Genomic DNA, 27295 nt, shown 5'->3' with positions numbered 1-27295 from the left:
CTTAAACGGCCGAAGTAACATCCACACCATTGGCAAACCGCAAAGCAGCGACCCGAGCTCGTGCTGTTCCCTTTTTCCGGCTCGCGCTGTTGCCGCGCTCGTGCCAAACGTTCCCGTGCCTGCGATGGTCAAATTTTCCGGTTCATTCGCGTGCTCCAATCGCTCGACGCACCTTGCCTGCCATTCCCTCCCGCTGCCTATATCAGCAAGCAGACGACGAAACTTTGACTTTGCCCGGAACAATCCGGATGCCAAACTTCCCGAAAGTGCCCGCTGCATTCAAAAACATGCCCGTAACGGCCCTCCCCGGTACACTCCATAGCAAAACTGTCGCTTCGCCTTGTAGTGTTGGGGCGCAAATCAACAGACGATCAGGCCACTAATTTTACGACTAATTAATTATTGAATTAATTACCACCCAGATTCGACCTGCCGGCAGCAGGCGCTTTGCGGGCCGGATTAAGACGCCGAAGGTGCAGCCCACGATGACGTGCTAAGTTAGTTTTGATCTAATGGCGGGGCTGCCGAACAGTGCTGTTGATAGAAGAGAGAAAGAGAGAGAAAAAAAAATGCAAGCTTATGTTTTCAACAAACCCGTTAAAGCATTTTGAAGGATAGTTTATCGAGCGGAAAATAATTACGCTTAGTTCTTCAGAACTTCAGAACAGCGTTTACGTGGCAAAGTATGAGCAAAAAAAAAACAATTCCACTGTTTGGTTCCTCTGAATTGTCGTTCGAGCAGAAAGTATGCCATGAATAAGATAGTAATGTATAGAGGATTGCATACATTAGGGCTGCAATTTATCACAGTAGACAAATTAAGGTCCAACAGTGAAAAAGGTGATATTTTCGAAAAATTGCATTAAAACACACACACACAAACACATGTATTCGGTAACAAATAGATGCTTTATTTTCTTGCACTCCTAGCTACTGTCCGTGCGTACGGGTAGACAGTTTTGTCGATTGCAATAAATAAGGAACCGGACGCAGTTTTGCTGTAACCAAAAAAAAAAAAACAACAACCGGAAATTGAGCACAGAGCACAAGCGAACGATTTGCAAACGGCTTCACTTACTTATTGAACAGACCGAAGTCATCTTTGGTGCCGGCGGAACAGTCGTTCCGCTTGTAGCTGTAGTAGGAGGAGCAGGCCGTACCCTCGAATATGTTCTGCCGATCGAGCGATGCGCGGAAGTATTCGACCGCCTTGAAGTGGCTGCAAATAAATTGCACTGCAAGGGTGCGAAAGGGAAGCACCGGTTTTTTTTTAGGACCATTTCGCTCAACCTGCATTGCTCCGTTTACTTACGGTACGCCTTGGTCGTGTCGTTGTTCACCAGCGGGAACTCGCAGCCCGGCTGCGGGCTGGCGCCACTGTTCGCGTAGTAATCCTGGTGGCCGAGGTTCATCGTCGTGCCGATGATGTTCTTGTCCGTGTGGATCGCCTGCACGAACCGGCCGTCCGTGCGATCGAGCCGCCGGTCGGTCGACACCGGGATCGGCTTGGTGAAGGCCGGACCGGCCGGATCGAGCCCGATCACGCTCGGCACCTGGCCGCCCAGGTACGCGCCGGCAATGCCCGAGATGTGCGCGCCCATGCTGTGCCCGACCAGCGTCACCTGGTTGATGCTGAAGCCCTTCGTCAGCAGAAACTGCACGAACTTGCCGAGGTAGCGGCCCACCTTGGGCGTGTTGCGGGCGGCCAGATTGTACTCGACCAGCGCCAGCGGGCTCCAGTCGACCGCACAGATGTTGCCACCGATCAGCCGCACGTAGTCGGCGACGGTTTGCTTCACCCAGGTGCGGTTCACGTTGTCGGTCCAGCCGTGCGTGAGGAAGGCGATCGGTTTGGACGGGTCGAGCTTCTGCGTGATGCGCGGATCGTCCACGTACGCCTGGACGTACTCGGGCTGGTTGCTGGTGGGACGGCATCGAAAACGAGAACGTCAAAACCTCCAACCAGTAGCAGCAGCAGCAGCAGCAGCAGCATACTTACGTCGTTGCACACCAGAACGTTACATCCGTGCTGACGTCATTCGTGCCGAACAGCAGCTGGGAGAGCGTATTGCCAAACGCGCCAATGACGGTGCCGACTCGATTGGCAAGCAGATCGTCCTGGTCAGCGGCTGAAAGCGCACAGAAGCAACAAAAAAAACAACAATTGCAAAAAAAATAAAACTCAAATCCAAAACCGAAGCCACACTTCACCAGCTGCGGAGGGAAAACGATATAGCCACTCACGGTCCAGCCCGTGGTCATTAGATTGCTGCCGATAAGGGGCAAAAGGGGCAAAAACCGCTCGCCCGATACGCGCACGACTATTGAAAGCCGGTGCGAGCACACGGATGCGCCTTAAAGTATGCTCAGCGTAGCAGCGTACCGGCGCTCCGAGTGCAACTGAACACGATAGAACCGTACGTGGAAATGGAAATAGGCTTCAAATTAAACTTACGAGTGGCAGCCAGAATGGGGGAGCCGGGGGCAGGGGTAGACACTATGCAAAACTCACGATAAAAAGTGGATACTCTGACGATGCCGTGTAATAGCAATGGCAAAGAGCTCCAGCAAAAAAAAAACAAAAAACCCTCAGCCAGACACAAAAGTACAGTGACGATGGGAAGCAAATGTACTGTTGTGCGCTCGGTTCGCAATCACCTGGTCGAGTGGATGGCTTGATCGGTACACGGTGTGCAACTAGGATCGCGCGCATGGATATGTTTCGCCTCAGCCGTATTTAATGAACACTCTTCATAATAGGGGAAAAAACACAAACAATGACGGATCAGTTACATTTTGTTTATCATCACCGATCCCAACACAGTAAGGCATCATCCATCAATTGCGTAATACGTAATTACGCTGATAGGGAGGGGGTGTCGTCAAACGTTACGATTTGTTACATGGAGAAGAGGGGGACGTAACGCAAAATAAAATGTTTGTTTTTGTTTTTAGAATAACAAATAAGTAATAAACGAGGATTCTTCTTCGTAAATTAACAACCTACGCGGCTATGCCGCCCACTATCTCTACCTTTTATGTACTAGGCAGCTAAAAAGTTCGTTATTTGGACGTAATTTTATAAATACATCGAAAATGCAGCCGAAACTTTTGCAAACATTACCGACTTTGTTCGTAACTTGTAATACATGCGTAACATGTAAAACATCACATGGTCTGTGAAATAGAATAATCAATATGCTGATGATGGAAAAGCTAAAACCGAAACAACCTTTTTTTGAAAGAAGAACATATTTATGAAGGACCAAGAAGATGGCTGGATGAAAAACGCTTCTGTTGATGGCGATGCATGAACATTGCAAGATTGCTACATTGAACAACTTTTTTGAATATAAAATATAATGTAACTTTTTTTTGTTAATTAAAAAATTGTGAATATACCAGAATAACGTAGAAAAGAAAAAAATCACAACAACAAACATAGGATTAATACAATAAACTATTTTTTGTAGGAGGGGGTGGGATCCATCTACTACGTAATTTAGGGGTGGGAGTGGGAGGGTTTCTTCCAACGTTACAGTTTGTTAAACCAAGGTGAGGGGGAGGGGGAGTCGAAAATTTGCAATTTTTGCGTTACGTAATTGGTGGGTGACGCCATAGAGAAATTTATAATAATTTTAATTTTAATCAATTTAACAAGCCATTAGTTGATAAACTTCTAAAGCAGAAGGGTTCTTCGAACGTTCCAGTTTGTTGCACTAGCGGGGGAGGGGATCGAAAATTTGCAATTTTTGCGTTACGTTATTGATGGATGACGCCTCATAGGTTTGAAGCGAAGATTATCTATTGCGAAACGCCTGAAGGTATGCAATGTGCTTGTAATTGTCTATTTTTATGCAAATGTAGGTACAACAACGCCTAAAAGTATGCAATATGTAATTTGACACCAGTTTTAGGACAGATTTGGATGTAAAAAGTTATAAAATTGTGGAAAAAATATAATAAATGGAAAAAAAACTATTCGCCCACAAAAATAAAAAGAAAACACAACAAATAAATATGTATAGCTCACAAGTCGCTAAGCCAATGCAGACAAAAAACAGCGAGGGTTCAATTTTACAATTTTACCGGTAATTTGAACTATATAGCCACTGATGGATGACGTAGATTCTGCAATACAGTTGAACCTGTTACACTAGTCACACTTACAGCTTCACATGCTGTATATGTTTATTTTGAAGGATGTATTTTGATATGAAATAAACAAACATAAAAAAGGACTTGCTTTCGCAGAACTATCATGTCAACCGGGCAGCCGCCCGGTGTGGGCATGGTTCGGGGTCGTTCAATTGTCGAATCCATCACGCGGACGCAATAGCTCCACAAAAACCGTGTACCGGCGCGTTTAAAATAAGTAACCTGCCATCCGAGTACCGGGCCCGGGCGCCGGTCCCCAGCGAGAGTAATGAGAGCTACACTGTCCCGTTGCCACCCCCCCCCCCCCCCCCCCCAAAAAGGGGGTAGCAGAACAACCAAACAGGAACGGCGGGAAGGGAATATAATCGGTAGCAAAAAGCACTGACTAGCATAAACAATCACACGAACACACAGGGGAGGGGGGGGGGGGGGGGGGGGTGGGGGGAGCAGGGGGAAATAACACAGCACAGGAAAGAAAAACGCTTCACTACTCTTCGACAAAATGTTACCCTGCGCAAGACCCACCCACAGCCTTCTGGCCTCCTGGCAGGGAAGAGTGGCATAGGAATGGAGCCGAAATTTATGTGCCCCTGTATTCCCTGCTCAGTTCGTAGGTAGAAGGATAGAAAATTCCGCGAACAGAAAAAAAAACAGCCCAAAACAAAGACGAGTGTCGAGCGAAACCAACAGCTTTACAATGGACAGTTCAATACCGCTTGACCAGTTTGGCTTTCTACCCGGTGCTTCGTTGCAAACGGGGCCCCATCATTTACTCTGCCGCTCTCACCGCCCGCGATGTACCAGCAAAGGGCAGGGCTTCTCGAAAAGCTGAACTATGTACTAGGCAGTGTTGGAGTTGTTGTTGTGGCTGTTGTTTTTTGTTCGCTCCCAATTTTTGCATATCCACCAGATCCCGAGCACCACAGGGGGATGCCAGTTGCAATCGTGGGAAATATGTTTGTGCTCCCCACGGTCATCAAACTTCCCTCCCCGGTCCGCCATCTCGCGCAGGAATCATGTGCAAACGTACAGAAACCAGCTCAAATACAAGCAAAAAAAAAGAAAAAGGAAAACAAGTACATTTTCCAAGCAGCGTTAGGCTGTGAGATTTGTTTGCCGAGCTGTGTTTTTGTGCAGCATGTAAGATACTCTTTTTTTTGTTTTTGTTCGATTGTTTTGTCTGCCGGCAATTGTTGATTTGTTGTTTTGTTTTGCAGTTTTTTTTTTGTTGTTGCATGGAACTGAAGTGGCCAGCAGGGCCGGGACGTTCTGGAGCTGGCACAGTGCGCTGGCCAGCATGTATTTAACGGCACGTTACACCCGATTTTTTAAGCGCTCTTTTTCCTTTTGTTTCAGTATATTCTTGTTCTCTCTTTCTCTCTCTCTCTCTCCTCTATTGTACAGCTTGCACACGGACAATGGACACAACAGTGGAACGATACTGATGAAATATTACGTTGCAAATGGGACCGATCCCGCTCATGCCATGGGAACTGATAGGCGGGTTGGCATTACAAAAGCGAATCCGCCGCCACCGGCCGCTGGCCCGTGGCAGCGGAAACGATTTGCAGCAAGTGTTGGGTGGCTCATTTCCGATTACAATCCGACAATCGTTCACTGCCTGCGAACAAGCCGGCCGTAAGCTTGTACGTAAGAAAATGTTTGCACCGTCCCAACGCAAAAATAAGCGAATGACAAAAAAAGGCCTCAAGATGCTGTACATTTTTGCAAATGACAATCTTCAAGCAGAGTGCAGTGTCGTCTCGTAGCTAACGGGTTTTTTTTTTGCGCGTAGGCAAAAAGTGATAATAAGGCAGAGATTAAAACTAACAGGCAAACCGAGGCGGTGAGCAAAGCAACACGCAAAACAAACGTGTGTGTGTGTGTGTGAGAGAGAGAGAGAGAGAGAGAGAAAAAGAGTGTGAGGGAAACGGATTAACCATCTTTACGCCGTTGATGGCAAGGGCAGAAAGAAAAGCGCCTGAATTGCTGCAAACACGCGTTCCGGTCGGAGCGTTACAAACCGCGCCATCTAGGTGGGAGGCACCGAACCGAAACCGGCCGCCAACGGGTCAATGGCAATAATGAATAGCATTACGCACGGTGGAATGTATTTTTCCACTTCGCCGCCTGCCGGTGTGCGTTCCGGCAGCGTTTCTTAGCTTTGATAGATGCTTCCTGCAGCGTGATTGTTAGCTCATCATAATTGCGTACCGTCAGCCGTCAGAGGAAAGAAAGAGAGCAAAAACTCTCTCTCACACACACACACACACACACACACACAAACATTCTGGGCAGAAGATTTGCACCCTTTTGCCCTGTTAGAGCCTCGGGTCTCGGGATGTGGAGTGCTGCAGAAAAGAGCATAGCAATGTGGCAACGGTTTTGCAAGCGGGACAGCGCACCAAGCAGCTCTTTCGCTTTACGATCGGAACCTACACAGATACACATGCACATATTGCTACACTTTTGCAGACCTGAGAAGCCCTCTCTCTCTTCCCCCCCCCCCCCCTCCTCTCTCTCTCTCTCTGGCAGCACAACACGGTAATCTATTTGTTTGCGCTACAATTTACGGCTGGCTTCATTTGAATTTAATAAATCAAAAATATTACCCTCGGCGGTATGATTAATCTGCCACGCCACCCCGTTACCCGGGAATATAGTCAGCACCAGGGAAGGGAACCGGCACACACATGGTGAGGCAGGCCCCAAACCTAATGGTACGTTGCGAGCGACGTCGGCAGGTCCTTGGTCCCGTCGAGCCGTCGGTTTTGGGTCCGATGCCCGCCTGCCCAAGGAAGACGCCCTCAGCCAGTCCATCATCGGGTCTCGCGCTGCTGAAGCAATTTTCACTTGCATCTTCCGGTACCGCCCGGACCCGTGTGTGTGTGTGTGTGTGTCTCGAATGATGGGGTTAGGTGTGCAGAGAAACTACCACCACCAGCACCAATTCGTCTGTTAAATATTTCGCGCGGCCCTGGAGCGGCGACGACGTACCCAGCTACATGTGCTTCACGACCAGGGGCGCCACGATATGAAATAGCGATGAGAGGGTGCAATAAAAGTGAACCACCCCTCAAACAAAAAAAAACCAGCTGCTACGAACGGGAACGACGCAAAAAGGTGAATCACGTGCCTCACGCCGCTTATCTCCTGCTAACCAGAGGGCGAAGTCTTGGAAGTCGCTCGAAGTCGACGGGAAAGATTCTACTGACACATACGCAGATGAGTAATTTTTTTTCAACGGTTACGTAGTGTGTTTGTGTCTACTAATATCGTTTTTTTTTTTTGAAAATGAACCATCTGGCACTGTTTTAGCAAAAGCAAACGCCGAAATGTATGCAATTTGTGTAACATTTCACTCCTAATCATACGAGGACATCAGCATGTCAGCAAACGTTCATCAACAGTGCTTTTTCTTTTTCTTAGAATCTCTCTTTCACTCTCTCTCTCTCTCTCTCTCTCTCTCTCTCAGTCTCTCTCTCTCTCATGTTCTCTCACATTCTGTTTTATCTTCTTTTTTCTGTGCCCTCATTCTCACACCCATTACTTCTGCTTCGTTAAAACTTTACGAGCGCTTTAGGCTGACCCTTCCGATAGGCCCTAACTAACAAGCCTAACTACCGCTGGCCACTGTGCAAGACGTGAAATTTCGGGCATACTTTTATGCACTTAATTATGCTGAAAATGTCCCACCGACTGTTCGCCCATAATGAACCGCTGGCAAGTGTGCGAATGCACTGCCACCAAGCTGCTGCTGCTGCTGCTGCTTCGTTAAATACAAACGGCAACACATCTCGCGCACATTGTGTCCGTCCTCCGCTCACGCTTCCAACATTCCGCGTACCGCCCTTCTCGCTGCCTCGCCCTTTCGCCCTAGCCTGTCCGCAAATTAACGAGCGAACCGAAAAGGTAACAGAGTCGTACAGATCAATGCGGTCAAGCGAAAGAATTTAACAAGCAATCATTCCCGGGGTCTGCGAAAGCTCCCACCCACACACACACACACCCACAGACATGCACGGAATCCGGAAGAGCGGAGCGGGCCGCCAACCAGCGAACCAAAATGTAGCAGCATAATCTGCTGCTCGCCTGCTGTAAATGTTCGCGTATCGCTTCCCAGGCCAAAACGGATCGGTTTAATCCTTAATGCAACACGAGGTTAAATAAAACTGCTTCCCGGGCAGAGTGGTAGGTAGCACGCCCAGGCCACCGCGCCCAGCCATTGGAGCGATTGGACGCGACGCGACCATCAAACGACACTCTTTTCGGCTCTGCGTTAACGTGTTCTGGCGTTCTCACGGCTGGCGGGTGGATGTGATGTTATCCTGAATTTGACGCTTTTCAACCATGACCCCTGGCGAAACCGGTTCAAGGTGCGGCCCGGCAGGTTCATTCTACACCCACCGGCACCGATGATGGGTGGCAGGGGAAAGCATAATAAGAAACATAAAATAAAAACAGTTCCCTGCTGATGTAAGCTCGGGCAAGCGAGAGAGCAATGTGCTCCTAGCTTGCGGTGACGTATGTGTTTTCTTCGCATGCAAGCAAATCATCAGTAACGAGCGGCGATTTCAAGATGGGTAAAGGTGGATTCTTTTTCCCTTCCGCAGGGGCTCGAATTCATATTGATTATGCGTTTGATGAGGCATGAGCTACTTACTAAGGAACGGCAGTAAGTCATCCTGGCGCGCGCTGAAATCTGCCATCGAGGAGGAGAAGTTCTGAAAGTGGAGGGAAAGAAAGAGAATACTAGTTGAAGAGCGATACGCAATCAATGTTATCCTTTCCTGTGTGGCTTTCAGCCCCGTTGAGCTTTAGGAAATGTAAAATAAGAACATTTTGTGAGCAGCATTGCATACCTTTAGGCGTATATCATTTTTACTCGCATTAGAATGCTTTATCCCACTTCCCAGTTGATTGGTTTTACCATCAAATTAAGCGTACAAGTGTTCGCAAATCCACGCAGCAGTAATCCTGCTTACCATATTAAGACAAACATCGCAAGCACGGCAGCACGCACTGCGCACGGAGCGCCGTTTTAGCGCCGTTCTATCTGCCACTAATAACTTGCGGCGAAACGGCAAAGAGTAGCAAGCGATCGGGACAGACACGCCCCACCCACTGCCCGATCGCTTCGCGTGGGCAACAGTAGTAACCGAAACAGGGGCGATGTGGCAACTCTTTTGTCCGGCGTCTTTTTAATAATAAACGGATTATATTATGAACCGCTTTACACAAGCGCCCGTCACCGTGCGGACGAGACGGGGCCGAACTGACTGCGGTGAGGTGGAAGCAAAAAGATTATCCCAAACGTCCCTGCCAGTCCGGTTCCACGTTCCGGTGTGCAACGGTGGCGTCGCCGGGCGTAGGGATTTGCCGAGCGAAAACTTCACGAATTTATGAGACAGCCGAGCGGGCGAGCACCCCGGGCAGCGTACAGCCGGGAGGATTTAGTCCTTCCTTCTTTGGCGGGTACGTACGGAGCTTACCCCACCGCCCAACGATGAGCTTTTTTTTTGCTATCCCAAGCGGCATCGCTGAGAGAGAATTGAGCTTTTCCCGTTGTTTCCCCCCCTGACATACCCACGAACGGTGTGTTTGTTTCTACGCGATGCGTTATTCTCTGTTGTTGTTGTTGCTTTTAACACTGTTACCACAAGAGCTTGAAGCAAGAAGCGTTTCACACCATCACCGTCTCACCCAGACTTTGGTGTTGTGATGCGTTTATGTTCTTCTTACCCGTACCGCGCACCCCATACATTCTGACTTAGAATTCAAATCAAAGCGAGATGGTCTAACTGAATTTGGAAAAGATGAGTGATGGATATTTCATAACGATTCAGATCACATATTTTAAAACAAAATTAACAGAAACTTTTACTAAAATTTTATGAAAAAATTAAAGGTTTCCGCCATTGGTATAATGATATAAAAATAATAATATTAACAACTTATATATAGTATATTATATATATTATAATATTATATACTATATGAATAAATGTATATATAAGTATATATATATATATATATATATATATATATATATATATATATATATATATATATATATATATATATATATATATATATATATACATATACATATATATATATATATATATATATATATATATATATATATATATATATATATATATCTATATATATATATATATATATATATATATATATATATATATATATATATATATATATATATATATATATATATATATATATATATATATATATATATATATATATATATATATATATATATATATATATATATATATATATATATATATATATATATATATATATATATATATATATATATATATATATATATATATATATATATATATATGTATATTTATATTTATATTTATATATGTATGTGTGTTTATATATATGTATTTATGTATGTTTTTTTTAAACAAACTTACATGTTTTTATTAGAAAAACCTTATCTTGACGAATTGAAAAAGGAACAGAGTAAATTGTCTGTTTTACTTAATAACATTCATATAGGGATCACAAAAAAATTATCAAATAATTACACACGTGCATGAACATGCTTACTAGTTAGGTTATCGTTGTACATAAATGTAATAAAGTACATTTTAATCATTATTAAGTATATAATTATCTTTCTGATTATTTAAAAAAAACACGGATGTTTGTTTTAATTTAAACCGCTTTGAAAATAGCAATACAGGCGGTCCCCGAGATACACGGTACCTCTTATACGCGGATTCGGAGATACGCGGTTTTCTAAATTTGACAATTCTTTGAGCAAATTGTACTGATTTGACACATCAATTGCAAATTGCCAAATAATTTCCGTTTTGATCGAATGTTAAAAACTATTTCAAAAGGTTTAAAACAGTTATATTCAGTCAGAATCATATCAAATAATTCATAAAGTGACTAAAACCGCCCCCTACTTGCAAAATTACACGAAAATTTGTTATATTTTAGAAGGAAATCACGAGATTCGACTTACGCGGAAATTCGAGATACGCGGTATTTTGCGACCGTTTTCGGTCCCCATTAACCGTGTATCTCGGGGACCGCCTGTATATATGATACAATTAGAACTCGCTAATTGCATTTATATCATATGTGTACAAAAAAAAAGATAGATTTTGTTTATTAGAAAGAAATTTTGTAACACGACTAATGTCTGCGTATTTTGTCATGTTTATTATTTTATACAAACTGGATAAACTGACTATTTCTCATATTTATGTGAACAACTCGGATTTTTTGTATTCAATTGAAAAAGCAGACTTGCAATTGGCGAGGTTTGAATGTATTTCACTTCGTCACATGCCAGCGCGCATATCTGTCAAGTCAGAAACGTAAACAAACACGGACAACCGCCCGTAAAGATTGTGTGCAGAATAATCGTAAAATTTTATGTGAAAACTCGGGAAAAGGTAAGTGTTCTGTGCATATTTCAGTAAATAAACTATCTTTTAATGTTTGAACACATTATTCCACAGGAAAAACATCATTTCATCCCGAAATTTGGCAACATTCGTCCGAGTATGATCGAGCAGCTGTGTGTGTGTGTGTATGCCGACGAAATACGACGCCGGTAAGATGAAATGTTTTACTTTTTCACTTTTACTTTACTTTTTCACTTTACTTTTTCATGAAATCACAATGAATTGTAAAAATAATGCAGATTTAATGATATTGATCATTGTTACAGTTTCTACAACAATCACTAAAGCCGGCTGTGATCGTGATCGGCACATTCTCAACTGGACCAACACACCGGTCGTTGTGTATCTTCAAGCAAACCAACGTTGCCATACACCACAAAATAGCATGGAAAGGAAAGTATTATAAAATAATGTCATATTTGAAAGCATTCTAATCTTTCATTGTTATTTTTCCACTGCAAACAGGACATTGGATCACCGCATCGACAAGTGGTTTTTATGTGCAAGTGTTGTTAAGAAGTGTGTTGTACGGTGTATTATGTGTTTTACTTTATTTGTATTGCTTTGCAAGTGGTACAATTAGTGCGTTTAATCGTTGTGCTACTGCTAACGAAAAAACGACCCGAGCATTAGAAGCGGCAACAATACATGTGCTTGACCCAGAGACAACAACGCCGTCGGCATCAGTTGATACCATCCAAAGTGATGGTTGAAATCGTATATAAACGTGTAAAACCATATATTGGGGCATGTAAGTATTGAATAATACTTAAATAAAATACATTTTATCGTTGTACTGGACAATGTGCATCGAAATTTTAAAAAAGTGTGTGTGTTTTTGTTTACATCCGAATACAGAACCCACAGCGTTATACTGTGGTTCGTGCACTCGCTAAGTAACGCTTGAGCTTTGAGCTTTCATTGAGCTTACATAGAATGTTACACGCTACCTGCTCACTAAGGACTGCTATCGAGCAGTGTTATGAGCAGGTAGCGAGCAGTAACGCCTCCATACAAAAATCGCGAAACGTAACGCTCCAATGCTATTTGGGATTCTTTACTTTCTCTCCCCTTCTCACTGCACACACACACACACACACAGTCTTGCTGCTGCTGCTGCTGCTTCGCAATGCCCGGCTCCCTGCCATCGTTCACGCTAAATGATATATTAGGATGACAATGGACAATATTATCTTAGATTCTTGCTGCACCTTGGGGCGGTGAGCGCACCCGCTCATCTCCTGGCGCCCGGGCACCCCCGGGAGTGAAAAATGCGGCAAGATGAAGTGTGAGCAACGGTTTCGGGTTTGCCGCTGCGGGCGGCTAATAGAAAGAACATCTTCACGGGAATTCAGCGCCACCTTCACCGGGCGTAGCAAGTGGCTGTTGGGTGTTGGTGAGCGAACCGTACACGTTACGTGCCAACGGAAAAGGCCGCAGGAAGAGGGCTGATGAAACGGGCGTGGTGGCGAAAAGGGGGAAGGAAATAGAAAATAATCGCCCAGCTGTGCTGACGTCCGAGAATAAAAGGGAATGTGTCCTTTACCGTTCATTGGCCTCCCCTCGCACTGCTTTCCCCTGGTTTTGCGGTGAGTGGTTGAGGAAATGACATTTTCGTTCTCGACAATTCCCACGCCCTCTGCCCGTGTGATGCGATGCGAATGTGCCGAGACGGGGGTTGCACCAGTGCCCCGTGGAAATGATGAGAGATGGCAATGATTCAAGATTCGACACGAAGCCATTTCTCATGGTACGCTTCCTGTTATTTTTCTTCCTCCGTTGCCGACATTTTTATACTGTCCCTGTTTGGTTCAGGTGGGGTGTGGTGGAGTGGAATTCAATCTCGGAAACCTGTTGAGCAATGCTGGATGCTGGCTGAGTATCGCAGCGGGCTGAGGGGATGAAAACCAACCCCCACCCGGCTGCGAAGCGTCGGACAGTGTCGGCTGGCAGCGCTTTATCGAAATTATGGATTGGCTACCGTCCGAGCCGGAACAGGTGCGAACGGCTTCCATTACAATAGTTTGTAAAATGGAAGAAACATTGTTCCGTTTGTCTTATTTTTTTTCACATCCTCCCGCTGGGTGTGCTCGCAGTCGCGGAAAGGTCGAGCGGCACTAATCAAGCGCTGCCGCGAAGCGCTACTGGGTACAGCACGGATGTACCGTAGCACATAAATCGTTCAATTTCCGTTTGTTGCTTTCCTTTTCCGCTGTCAAACATTACGCTGGCAGAAAGGGAAGATTCTTTTCCTTTTCCGAGACTACGGTCGCATTGCAACGGTACAGCGGGACGAACCCGTTTTCGAAAACTCATGTACTAGCTTGTATCGGTTCACGCTTAGAAGCAGGTTTGAAAGTAGTTTGAGCATGCTTTTTTTACCATGTTTATAATTTTCATTCAAATAAATACTTCCTTTTAGTGAAATGCAACAATACATCAGAAATAAGACCTTTTTGCCACAATTACAGGCAGATTACTCTTCATTCTGTTAACAAATAAGCAATGAAAACTATCCAAAGCAATACAACAAAAAATCCAATACGCCTAGATTTAGGCATTGCTACCAGATAAATAGTTTGAACTACCATAACGCCTATATTTATGCTGCAAAGTCCTATTATTAATCAAATCTAGGGGACCTTTTTCATTTGCAACCAGTGCTGTCACCTTCAATGTCATGAACAAATCTGACTGAAACAAAATCCATGTCAGCGCCACGTACTCAATTGTCATAATCCGATGTGATACTCAAACAGTTGGTGTGACCAACACATACTTGGTGACTTTATAGCAACTAACACTTGATCAGTCATGTTGTCATGACTTTTGTTGTTGCGATGTGTTGTTGTGATCAGATCTGCAAAATGTCACTGACACAGTCAAAATAAATTCCCACTGAAACAAAATCATATCAGCATCACGAGCTTTACTGTGATGATCAGAGGTGAGGCTCAAACAGTTGTTGCGACCATCACATGCTTGGTGACATTTTTTTGGTCGCGATATTTTCAGTCGGTGATCATCACGATAGTCGTGGGAGACATGCGGTGCTTGCGAGTGGTTCCAAGAAACAAAATGAGCATGGTTTCTCGCTTTATTTGACCCGACAGACCATCAAACCAGACAGAGCGAGAAAGCATGCTTTTTTGGTTGATTGGCTCCACTGGCCAAGTATATTCCAAGAAAGTCGACAGAAAATGTCATGACCATTTGAGTGACCGAGAGTTTGGTACCAACAAAAGTGTCATCGAAGCATGTGATTGATCCACTAACTGTTGGAGTCTCACCTCTGATCATCTCAGTTGTGTACGTGAGCTGCTTTGAGCTTCGTTTCAGTCATGAGTGTTGGTAGCTGAAACAGTGACATTTGGCAGCACTGCTCACAGCCAGAAAAAAAACATGATTATGCTTGTCAGTCAGAGTATCGGGCTGTACCTAAGCACTCATTTGCAGCACACATTTTGCAGCACTGGCAGTAACAAACATCAAAAAGCCTAGATGTATGCTTTGTTACCACATAAACAATTACAAATTCCAAAACGCCTGGGTGTATGTAATGCTACCAGACTAATAATCAAACATACCGTTACGCCTAGATTTATGCTGCAAAATGCCGCTTTTAAACAAACCAAAGGACCCCTTTTAATTTGCAACCCTTTTTCAATCCAAGTTTATCATTCGACGAAAAAATGCAATACTGATCTGTGTTAGATGTTAAATTTCTTTTGCAACTCCCTCTCCACCCACGGTCACATGCAAGCTGCAACAATCTATTCCTTTCCCACGTTGAGAGCATGTGGAAAAACAACAACCTCACAACCTTTCCTTCCCTGCCAGCAGATTCTTACCGTTTTGCCACAATCCACTTCTACAGCTAATCCCAGCACAAACCATCGCTGGCCATTCGTCTCATCGTTTGCTCGTCTCATCCGCTCATCCGTTCATCGCTCATCATCCCCCCCCCCCCACCCCACCCCCCCCCCCCCCCTCTGGCCCAACCTCATCCGACCGGTCCCGTCCACGGCTGAGACACTTCATAGTGCCGAGCGAGTAACCTGTCCAATAAAGCCACTCGAGAATCAATCATGCAAACATATTCAATAAGTTACCTAACTTTATTACATTCCACCTGGTACGCCCGGGTACGGATGGTACCCCGGTTACCGTGCCGTTCCTGCCAGGACGACAGCAGGTGCAGTGCTCGAGCAGCTCGCCCCACACGTAATCGGAAGGATGTAAAGGAAGTAGAATGTGTTTGTGGCGGGTGTGGAGGGGACCAATTCAATCTGTCTTCCTTGTGCGCGTCCGTGCGCAATCCTGTTTAAGAAAATTTCATATTGTTTTCTTTTCGTTTGCCTTTTTTGTTTCTATTTAGATTTTTTTTTTGTTCCTCTCGACCAAAGGAAGCTCCTGCAAGCTTTTCCTTATCCCGAGCAATGCTTTTGATGTGTGCAGTTGTTTCTGTGGCTCTTTCGCTTTTTTTTTGGTTCGCGTCCTGTATACTACCCCTTCCTCGCTTCCTCTCCACCACTACCGGGTGTAGTTGCAGGGGTAGGAGCGGAAGGAGTATGTGTGTGCCGCAATGCATGCAAAATGCCGAAAGATTCGGGCAACTTCCCACAAAAAAAGCCACAACACACACATACACGATCTGCTTTTGCCGCGGTCCTGAATTGGGGCGGAGGGGGATGACTTCAAACTAGCCCGGGAAGCCCCAGCCGGGGAGAAGAAACACATAAAATGAAATACGAATGCAGTGTAGTATCGTTTTGCCCCGGACAAACGCACGGACCGAAGAGCGGCGATGTACATTGCGAGTGCTTGCAGCGCCAGCAATTCGAAGGCAAAGCGGGTGCCGCACACACGGAGAGACAGCGGAGTGGGAGAAACCACCCGCTCGCAAGTTCTTAATACAGTGAAGCATTTCTTTTTCGGCGCAGCGCTGTGGGAGGGGGGGGGGAGGGGAACCGAATCGGCGAGGAAGTCGTTACGCAAAACATGCTTCAAAAGTGCTCTACACCACTGCACGTAACGTTTCTGGATCTGCTGGCTGCCAAGTTTGCTTCACTCGTTCTTGCTCCCGCACTGCATTGGCGGATGACATCCGACCAAATTGGTGCGGTGCTTGTTGGCCACTTTGCACACAAACACACAAACACACCGGAGTCGTTTGTGGTGTGATTGTGAAGCGTTGGAGAAAAAGAATTTAATATATTCTTTGCAATAACAACGTAAAGACGCATCGGTGAACGATGGCAGCCTTGTTTTTACTCGACCAGTGTAAAAGGTCAGTTTTTATTTCGTTATTGCAAATGGTATGCATAGCTTCAGTAGAGTGTCGCTACAATGTTGCCTTACACGTTACATTGTTTAAAGAAAGTTTAGAATTTAAGCCGTAAATCATTCATTTATAAATCATTTCTAAAGCAATGAGTGCTTTAGAATAGTGGTGGGAGCTCGGAATCGGACCCACTCGATTCCAATTCCAATCAGAATTGACTCCAGAAATGGAATTAGCTTCCGAATGAGAATCAGTTTTTCAATTGAAATAAGAAGCTTCAGAAGTAAAATCAGCCCGAGATTCTTCATGACAATGGATCGTTTACAAGTAAACTTTGATTGTTTGCGGCTATCAATACGTTCGGAGCCGATTTCGGAATCGATTCTGGAAACTGATTCCGGATCTACTATCTGGAATCGATTCCAGAAATCTTCGGAGCTAGCCAGAATCGATTTCGACAAAAACTTCATTTTTCCCATCACTACTTTAGAATTAGTAAAGTATAGCAAAGCCTTAAGCTGTGCAATTGTTTTCACATAGATCTTTAATTGAGTAAAAGTACAGATTAGTCCCTGCCAGCGCTATAAAGCGCCTAAAGGTAGGCAATATTGTTTTTTACTCAGGATGGATGACTTCGGCCGTATTGCTTACGTATGCAACATATTACCTTTTTAAAATTATAGTGATAATCAAATGAAAAAATAATTGCAAAAACACGTTCACAAAAAAAAACAACATTCAGGGTTTCCCACGATTAATTGGACAGTTCCCATAATTGTTTGGGCTCGTCTCACGATTTATTCATCGTATCCCATAGATTTTTGGTTCGTTCCCATTATTTATTGGTATCGTCCGATTGGATATCAATCCAATCGGACCAAAAACTTCTAGAAAACGGCCATAACATCGTAGGAACGCCCCAAAAAAAAATGGGATCCAACCAAAAATTGATGGAAACTATCCAATATATCGTGGGAAACCCTGCATAACAAAAAAAATAAGAGAAAAAAAGTAAATAAATAATTCATTATGTTCAATTCATAATGAATCTGTCAACATATCCTTCTGACTAAGGACCTGTTCAGATAGAATTCGGTCACCAAGTTTTATTTTTCCAGTGACATTTATGGCAACAAGATGTATAGCTTAAAACATGCCCGTTATTGGTTCAAACCCCGAATGGACCGTACCCCTATACGTAGGACTGACTATCCTGCTATGATAATCAATAAGTCGCTGAAAGCTAAGTCCACTAAGGGTACAGACAGGCCTTGTCTAGCAACGACCGTTGAGCCAAAGAAAAAGAAAAACAAGAAGTTTAGTTTTGAATAAGGTGACAAGTGGTAGCATGAGAAACTTTTTCATGATTATTTGAGATTATTAGAGCAGGCTATTCAATTTAGCAACATTTTCTACATGAACGTGCTTTTGTTCAATAGTTTTTAACGTTAAAATTACAATGTTGAAAAAAAAAGTTGCTCAAACACTCGCAAAGTCCAGCCAATAGACCGGAAAGGGAAAAATCGAAACTTCTTTAAAATTGAAGCTCTTGGTAAAAAAAATCATATTATTAAAGCATAATTCAATGTCTTCAACAAATAAAAATACTATTTTAATGAGAAATTTGCCGGAAAATTGAAGTAATGACAAATCATTGGCAGGCACAGGCACAAAACACGGGCTTGCATAACCAATCAAACAATAAACTCAATCATTTGTAACAGCGCCTGTTTAATAGGGCCATATCGTTTAGTAACTAAATAAAAAAAATCCTTAGTAAGCTAATTTTTCCTGCTATCAAGGGTCCATGGCTCAGTAAAGATCTGACCAGCTGTGAGTTTTAATTCAGTTACTGTTGGAAAGTGTAAAAATGGTACAGGTATTTACAGCCTGTGAACTTTTCTGAATTTTGGCCTGTGGCAAAATGAAAAGATTTGGCAAAATTTCAACAAGATTTGCTTTAGAAATTGCATATTACTGGAGAAAAGATTGTGCGGAATATATCGGTACATCGGTTTTGCGAAATCTAATACAGTCGTTGCCACCCAATTTTGGCTCTAAGGCAGCAATGTCTGACTGTGGTAGAAATTATGTCATAATGTATTTGAGCAGTTTTATGACAAATGTTATTTGACATAACCAAAATACTGCAAAAACTTTGTAATTTGATTGATTTTTGTTTAAAAAAAAAATAAAAAAATAATACCAAAGCCATTGTTTACACTTGGATACGGATGATAACTCATGTCATTAAAACTTCCAAAATTTGCAGAAAAATGGTTATGTTTTAAATTATATCAATGAAATTATGAACTACTTCACTTCAACTCAATAGTTTTGGAACGCGCAGCTTCAGACATAACGTTAAATTTTGTAAATAAAACAATAAACGAAAAAAATGTATGTCTTAGAGGCAAACATTGTGATCCACGGTCAACAATTGGTGCCTTAAAGGCAAACATAGAAGAGCTATGTCCAAAATATGGTGCCAACAGCTGTAATACTTTAAGACGTAATGTTAATCAGAATAAACGAAATTATAACAAACATTCATTCTTCACTTTTACCCACAGTTGAATTTCATAAGAAAGAATCACCTGGTCATAGAAGGCTCGAGTACAGCTAGCAGAACCTTCCAATTGATTGGCAACTAGCTGTGCAACTACACATAGTGCACAAAGGGTAGACCATAGCCTAAGCTCGATAAATTGCCCAAAGTTCTGCAATCGACATTTTCGCAGCAAACGGTTATCGGTCCGCCGAACGTCCCCTTGGTAATGTGGGTGCTAAAATCAATGCTTACTGGCCACATCATAAAAGACTGTTGTCCACCGAAAATCCCCCATCATTTGACACCCGACAGCGTCCAGTTGTGAACTGTCAAATTGATGAAATGCACCTCCAATATCACCCTCGGCACAAACGCGATAAAAGCAGTGCAGTTGTCAGGCAGAATAAAATGGCAGGTGCCAAACAAAACTGTGCTGGTCACTGGAGGAACTGGGCTTTTTCGTGCCTTTTTTTTGTTGGTTTTTTTTTTTTTTGTTTCTTCCTGCCCACTCCCGCGATCGTTCTTACTTACCGTGCTGATGCCAAAGTCGAACGGTGCGGCACTGACGGGCGCTGCTAGTGGTGCAACGGCGGCAACCAGCAGCACTGCCAACCCGTACGCCAGCCAGCGGGCGACATGTGTGACGGGAAAAAGGCAAAATTCCTCCCTGCTGCTGGGGTTGGGACGGGCGTGAACCGGACCGGGGGCGGAAATGGGAGAACAAAAACACAGAGAAAGCATGTTAGTGGAAAATCGCCGGGTGGGATGTTGCAGAGAATCCCCGTAAGCGTTCGTTGATTTATGCAAAAATGCTGTAAACCGGCGCCAAATCAAATCTCGCCAATGTTGGCAGTGGGACAGCACGGTGCACGGTGTGCTGGTGCAAAAAGGAAGTGTTTTCCGACCGTTGGTTTGTGTGTTTGTGCACACTGCCAACCGCCCCGGGGACCAACGACCCCAAGGGCAAGGAAACGCGTCCGGTGAGAAAGGAGACAATGTCCTTCTTCGCTTCGCGTGGTGCCCGCGGAAAGGTGGGTGCTTTAACGTTTTCTCCCGCTACTTACCGCAAGCGCGTGAAAGATTTCCTCATCCTTGCAAGATGTATAGCGTAGCGTGGTTTCGAGGTTTGATTGTGGGTGTAGTTTTGTTGGTGGATTGTTGGCTTGTTGCTTTACAATGGCAGCTACGATTTCTGCTGCACCTGCCTCGAACCGTCAACACAAGCCGCCTGCACAAACACTTTCGACACTTATTTCCACCGCGGGGAAATACTTTTCTCTGTGTAATCACTTGTTTTCTTCTTCCACCAGGCACAGGACTTTAGCTGCCGTTTGCGCTCTCACTCTTCCGCCGGCTAGGTTTGACTTGTGAATTCTCAGCTCACCGACAAACCCGATGCAGGCATTTGGTTGAACGAATCGATCAGTTTGTATCTGCAAGGGAAGGGGCAAGAAAGAGGGACACAAATTAATAAAACGGTTCAGCAACACGGTTTCAAATCATCGCACAGAACGGCACTCCAACTCCAGCTCCAGCTGCCAACTATACAGGAACGCTAGTTTTGGGATGTTTTGTGGGACAAATGATTTCACCTGCACAGCCACTTCGAGCGAACTTCGTCTTTATGTAACCACCCAAAGCCCTTCCTCGAAACTGTCCGTTCTGTGCGATTCGCTGGCCGCTTTTAAGGAAGCCCTTTTTCTGGGGACGGCACCCTGCGGGAAGCCTCGTTGATACAGTTCGGCACGTGCTGATCGGTTTGCGTAAAGTGGCCAGCATTGTTGTTTGGCTCCCAATAAAAAAATTGAAAATAAAAAAAATACACAAACACACACAGTACAGCGCACTCCAACCGGATCCGCTGCCCGGTGAATGAATCGTATCGATTGAGATTGAGACACAGCCCACGAGACAACCTGTATCAATAGCACATCGGCGACGCTGGCCCAAAAACATGCCAAAAACAGAACAACAACAGCCACCCTAATCCAGAATCTAGAACAAGGCTCCGCACTGTTTAGCGCGCCCGGGAGTGTGCACCGGGCGGGCAGCTTTGGCCCCCGGGCTCGATAACCTTCAAATAACATTTGCGCGCGAAAGTTTCTCGAACGATCCAACAAGAGCTCGAGAATTTGGAGCCCGGCGCCGCCAGATTCTTGGGCCAAACTTTCTACTCATTTCCATAGTGTCCATCGGTGCGCGATCGCGCCCGAAAAGGTGTCAACTGGAGGTGTCGGCCGGGACCATTTCTTCTAAGGCTAGATCTCTGGGGCCCGACCCGAAAACCTCATTCGCGACACACACACACAGCTGTTTGCGAATCGCAGAGTTTTGATTGTAGCAGGCAGCGCACGACTTGGCGAGGCGTTGAGCGCTTTTGGAGATGAGGCGAAGAAACACCCAGATTCGACACTTTCTCCCGCAACAGGGCACCTGCCCGTGTCCGGGGCCATCCGAGCGACATTAAATTGACACACATACCGGCCAAACCGGTGGCGTGGTTTGTTTTTTTTTCGGGAACCACGCAGTTTGTTTTTCAATGTTGCTTCTTCCCTTTTTTTTTTTGTTGGAAGTTTCTTCTGTCGCTTCTCGTTTGTTCTGTTGCGACTAACACCTGCACAGACACACAAACACAGCGTATCAGTGACATACTTTTTTCGCCCTCTCCCTCGCCCGTTGCGATCTGCGATCGCATTAACACCTGCACAGCAAGATCGGTCAGTGTCGTGGGGAGGGATGGGGAGGGGGGACGCACCCATGAACTTGATCTTCGCGCGGCTAGGTTCACCCGACCAACCTGACGGTTGTGTACATATTTATCAAAAGCGCATTCCAACCAACGTATGCGTGTGTGTGTGTGTGTGTTCACAACGCACCTCAACACTTCCTGCGCAGCTTCCTCCGCGTCCGGGCCTGCCTGGTTGCGCACGCTTGCTTCGCCAAGCGCAAGAACACGGCCACGTGAATTCGCCCGACAAATCAGCACGTGCTGCCCGGCCCGACTAACACAACGGCACCTCTTTTATTGTTTTGCTTTGTTTTGCTTGCGCGCTGTAGAACGCACCACTACGCCACGCGCGACACGCAACACTCAACTGGACGTCCGGCACAGACTCCCGCGGGCTCGGTATCGGTTTCGGGAGTCAGTCTTGTGTTGTTGTTGTTTTTTTTACCCACTTTCTATGTATTATTCGCCCGTCCTCGCCTTTCCCATCACCGAAAAACTGTCGCGCCCAAAACGAAAACACCTGCAACAGGTTTTCATCGCTCCGTCTCGCTTAACCCACCCCCCCCCCCCCCCCTTTCCGGCTGCATCGCATATTTGTTCCCGGGATGCCAAAGGCGCAAGACGGCGGTGTACCGGATCTTTAACCGGTGCCGGAATGGTGCGCGCTGTGCCTCTTTTGTTGTGACAGTAAGCAAACCGTAACGCCCGTACCCACTTTCGAGACGCACACGCGCCACCATCACGCCATCACGGTTCCGATCGGTTCCGTACGCACAGGTAAAATTGTCCACAGGCCCCGGGGATGGGCGTGTAATTTCTCTTCCAATCGGGTGGGGTTACTTTCGGCCCGGCACGGCCATTCGGAGTTTGTGCCGGTCGCACGCGCATTTACCGTACCGGCTTATCTACACGCGGCGCGTAGTGCGCTGTTTCTAGTAGACATTATTTTTTTTTTTGTTTTGTTTCTCCCTCTATCCTGCTATCCTACCAGCCATTAAACCGTACCGACTGTGCGAACAACTTACCCTGTTGTGTGCGTGGTGTGCTTTGTTCAGCGCGGTTGTCCAATGTCCAAGGAACTCTCGAAGACTTCCCCTGGGGATGGATGTGTGATCTGCACGTCTAGAGCGGCGAGCGCTTTCTGAACTCCTGATAATCTGTGCACTTCTACCTAGTATATATCTAGTCGCTACCCGGCCGCCGGCCAGTTCTATCTTGCTACACTTTCCTGCTCGCTCGCTGTCTCGCTCTCCCTCTCTAGTGTGTCTACAGTCCCGCGCACCAGCAAAACCAGAATCCCAGATCCACACATCCACTCAGCGGGTCAACGACACGGGCAGCTCCATAAACAAGGGATTCGCCTTAAAACCGCCGTCTCTGGACCACCGGCGCAAATGGGCAACTTAATGTAGCCCCATCGATTCGCCCTTACGAGGCGATCAGTTTCACAGCGCAGATTAGACATTCCAGGGACAGGGCACGTGTGCGCACGCTCGTACGCAAAAAAAAAGAGTTGCTACTTGTGCTAGTGGTGGGAGCTCGGAATCGGAATTCCGTGTTCAAAATCTATTCCAGAGCCTATTCCGATTTCTGAAATCGTTACGGATTCCGGAGCCGATTTCGTTCTTGATTCTGGAACCGATTCCGTAGTTTAATCCGGAGGCGATTGCGGAGTTAGTTCCGAATCCGGAATCAATTCCGAAATCGGCTCCGGAATCGGCTCCAGAATCAATAACTGCTCCGAAATCAAAATTTGCTCCGAAATCGAAATTGACCTAGAAATTACAGTTTGCTCCGGAAACGGCATCAGAATTGACTCCAGAATTGGAATTAGCTCTGGAATAAGGATTAGTTCCTGAAGTGAAATAAGTTTCAGAACCGGAATCAATCCGGATGTGGATTCCGAAGTTGATTCCGGAGTTGACTCCGAATTCGCAATCGATTCCGGAATCGGAATCGGATCTGGAATCAGAATCGGCTTCGAAATCGAAATTGACTCCAGAATTGGAATTAGCTCTGGAATAAGGATTAGTTCCTGAAGTGAAATAAGTTTCAGAACCGGAATCAATCCGGATGTGGATTCCGAAGTTGATTCCGGAGTTGACTCCGAATTCGCAATCGATTCCGGAATCGGAATCAGATCTGTAATCAAAATCGGCTTCGGAATCAGAATTGGCTCCAGATTTGGAATTAACTCCAAAATAAGAATCAGTTCTTGAATTGAAATAAGCAGTTTCAGAAGCGAAATCAATTTGGACATCCCCATAAGAATTGTTCCCTTACAAGCAAATTCGGAATCTTTGTGACTATCAATCGTTGGGGAATCAACGTAACATCATTGGACACTCTGAAACCGACTCCGATTCCGAATCTGATTCTTACTTACAATCCGGAATCGATTCCGACGAAACCTTCATTTTATCCCAACACTAATTTATAAAAACAACAGCAGCAGCAGCACCACCACCAGCCTTATTTGGGACAGAAGCGACCCGCGTTCCTAGCCCGGAAGATGCTCCATTGACATTGAACTTTTCACCGACCCCGGGAGAGTTGTCTTTCTTTCTAAATTACCTTTCAACCCCATCCCGGCTGGACACTGGCGCATACATTTATTATCGATTCTAGAACGTTCGATAATAATCGGGGCGGGTACGTCGCCTGCCCTGGGCCGGCCGGCTGTCCACGCCATTTTTTCGTGATAAATCGTGGCAATAAGCGTGCTGACAGCCGCTTCCCAGTTGTACCCACGAGTACCAGGAAGTCCGGACGGCCCAAGTTACGCGCGAAGGTACGTGTCCGGGAGTTTATTGAAATTGCCCATCACGCTGATGTACGCGATGTCGTTTTGGCCATTTCGTTGTCATGTTGTGTGTGTGTGTTTTTTTTTTTTTTTGCGTCTCTCCTTCGCAAGGTCTTTTTGTCTTTCCACACCTGAACAAGGGTAAAATATTCTTGGGCAGAGAAAAAAAGGGGACTGGACGAAGCGCACCTTTTTTTGTGGCGTCTTGGAGAATTTTCATCCCAACGTAACCTCCGAATGTTTGCCACCGAGAACAAGTAGCCTAACGGCTTTGAATTGCATAATTGTCAAATGGATCATTTAGCGCGTCTTAATGAGTGTCCATTTTCCATGGCATTGAATGCATGTTTTACACGGCGGAACCAATTTGTGCTTGTGCTGCAGTCACGTTGTTTTATTTTGTTCTTCCGGATTGGACATTGTTGCCCGAACAGTGCGGCAACGGTGCATCGTTTGCACGATTTGCAGCCTGTTTGAGGGCTTTTGTCGTTTTTATTCCAACCACTATTTGCTTTTTTTTCATTTACTTTGACCCACGGCCCGAGCTGTGGTACGGGTAATTAATTAACAATCGGCACTGTGTGCCGCGCGTGTTTGTACAAGTGTACACAGCTCATCAATACAACGATTGCAATTAATGCGCTCAACCTTTTGACACGCGATTTGCCGGCGATTGGGCCGGTCGGGGGCACACGCGCCGGCAAATGGGGGCTCCCTGCGTGGGGCAGGAACGCTTAAGAGTGGTCCACTCTTCTTCTTGATTTTTTTTATTTGTTGTTTTTGTTCCAGCTACCACTTTTCGCTGTTGCTGCACTCATGACGTACAGCAAGTGCGTGCCGGGTTTCGTGGGATGGAAGCACGCTGCAGCATCCCATTCAATTAGCCCGCAAAACCGGTTCCAAACTTTACGGCACTGGAGCGAACGAACAGGTCCCCGAGCAGCACTTCCGCTTCTTTTTAAACCTTTTTTTGTTTTGTTCATTTACGTGATTTGGGAGCCAGTCGGCCACATACGGCCACAAGCCGCCCTGAAGTGGATTGTGGCAATTGTTGGCAACTTCAACAACGAGCTACACACTTTTGTGTGCTTTAAAGTGCGCACTCCCGGCCAACAGCACTACACCGAAGCCGTATAGAAAGGCAGGAAAAAAATAACAATTCAATGGCTAATTTGAAACATCACAGCAAGCATGGTACGCATTGGAAGTACGATCAAGAAGTACGAAGAAGTACGAGGCTTCCATTTGTTTAGCCCGTTTGCTCCGGTAACTGGTCTCAGCTGGTTAGCAGGCTCCAGGGTCAGGTTTGTTTAACTTTGCGCCCGAAATTCTGACCAGCCTGCCACTTGCAAATGTCGCACCGCGCCAGGCCTGTTTGCTTTAGCGCGTGGCGAAAGTTTGCGTACCAATTCCGAGAAGTGCTGAAGCAGAACTCAAATGACCAAGCACTAAGATAACACCACCGTGCCTCCAGCACCACTAGCACGCTTCGATATAACACTGGCCAGTAACACACCTCTATCCCCCCCTCCACCCTCCCCAGTGAGCCAGCTGGCCAGATACTGACAGCTGGGGGCCCGCGGAACACGCACAAACAGATTTATAACACATAATTTTTCTAAGCCGTTGGTATTATTTAATGGGCCAAGCTGCTGTGCTGAGATGGGAGCTGAGAGGAGAAACAGTGAGTTCACGGCCGGTGGCAAATTTCGCCGTTTCCTTGTGCGCGCCAAAAGCGTTACCTTCGACTGTTATCGGGCAATGAATGTGAACGCAAAACAACTAGATGCAAATTACTTTTGGGTTTTTTGTTTGTCTGAAGGTGATGCTTCTAATAGGCGCAAAAAGGTTTTGCGGATTTATCATCATTTCCATCTGCTTTTTTTATCTCGAACAACGACTCATTCATTTCACGGGCATAATCTTCATATTCTGGAACTTACACTATTATTTTCGATTGATAATAGTTATTAGTAATCCTATCGAGTCGTTGCAGTCCACATAATTCATTTTGAAGAACCAGAAAAAACTTTCAGTTTCCCTCCAGAATGAGAAAAATTCTAACTATTAGATCAATAAATTGGCACACATCAACAATTCACATAAAATTTCTGGTCAGTATGTACGACATACTATTGTCCTAAGATATTAACATTAGCGCTTCAACGATATTTTGAATAGAACTTTATGATCAAAGCAGTTTAGAATACTTGTTCCAAAATCTGTAGATGTTAATTCACTGCCCAAAACATAATGTGGGTTTAACATTCTACTGTGTGGTTTAAGATTTATGTATTCTACAATAAAC

General features: G+C 45.2%; 1 protein-coding gene across 5 annotated transcripts; it reads right to left on the bottom strand.

The window, feature by feature from the left end:
• Window positions 1–888: 888 nt before the first annotated feature.
• Window positions 889–23339, bottom strand: LOC120956208 (phospholipase A1 3). 5 transcript variants are annotated; one of them, XM_040377594.2, is made up of 8 exons: window positions 23210–23339; window positions 20521–20889; window positions 19988–20129; window positions 8822–8882; window positions 2000–2129; window positions 1313–1920; window positions 1079–1235; window positions 889–998 (listed from the first exon to the last, which is right to left on the bottom strand). In XM_040377594.2, the coding sequence occupies exons 2-8, from the start codon at window positions 20544–20546 to the stop codon at window positions 911–913; spliced, it is 1212 nt and encodes a 403-aa protein (XP_040233528.1). In that variant the 5' UTR covers window positions 20547–20889; window positions 23210–23339; the 3' UTR covers window positions 889–910. The 5 variants fall into 5 exon arrangements, with proteins under 5 accessions (XP_040233528.1, XP_049461663.1, XP_040233515.1 ...); XM_049605706.1 differs by lacking the exon at window positions 23210–23339 and adding an exon at window positions 22333–22527; XM_040377581.2 differs by lacking the exon at window positions 23210–23339 and adding an exon at window positions 21049–21156.
• Window positions 23340–27295: the final 3956 nt, after the last annotated feature.

This window comes from Anopheles coluzzii, chromosome X (assembly GCF_943734685.1).
Source record: "Anopheles coluzzii chromosome X, AcolN3, whole genome shotgun sequence".
NCBI classification, from domain to species: Eukaryota; Metazoa; Arthropoda; class Insecta; order Diptera; family Culicidae; genus Anopheles; species Anopheles coluzzii.
This window is presented reverse-complemented; position numbering and strand designations above follow the sequence as displayed.

Coding starts and splice junctions, on each gene's coding strand:
- LOC120956208 (XM_040377594.2), bottom strand. CDS start 20,546: ATGAGGAAATCTTTCACGCGCTTGCG. Junction 2,130..8,821: donor TGACTTACTGCCGTTCCTTA/GTAAGTAGCTCA, acceptor GTGCGCTTTCAG/CCGCTGACCAGGACGATCTG. Junction 1,236..1,312: donor CGACACGACCAAGGCGTACC/GTAAGTAAACGG, acceptor GCACCCTTGCAG/TGCAATTTATTTGCAGCCAC.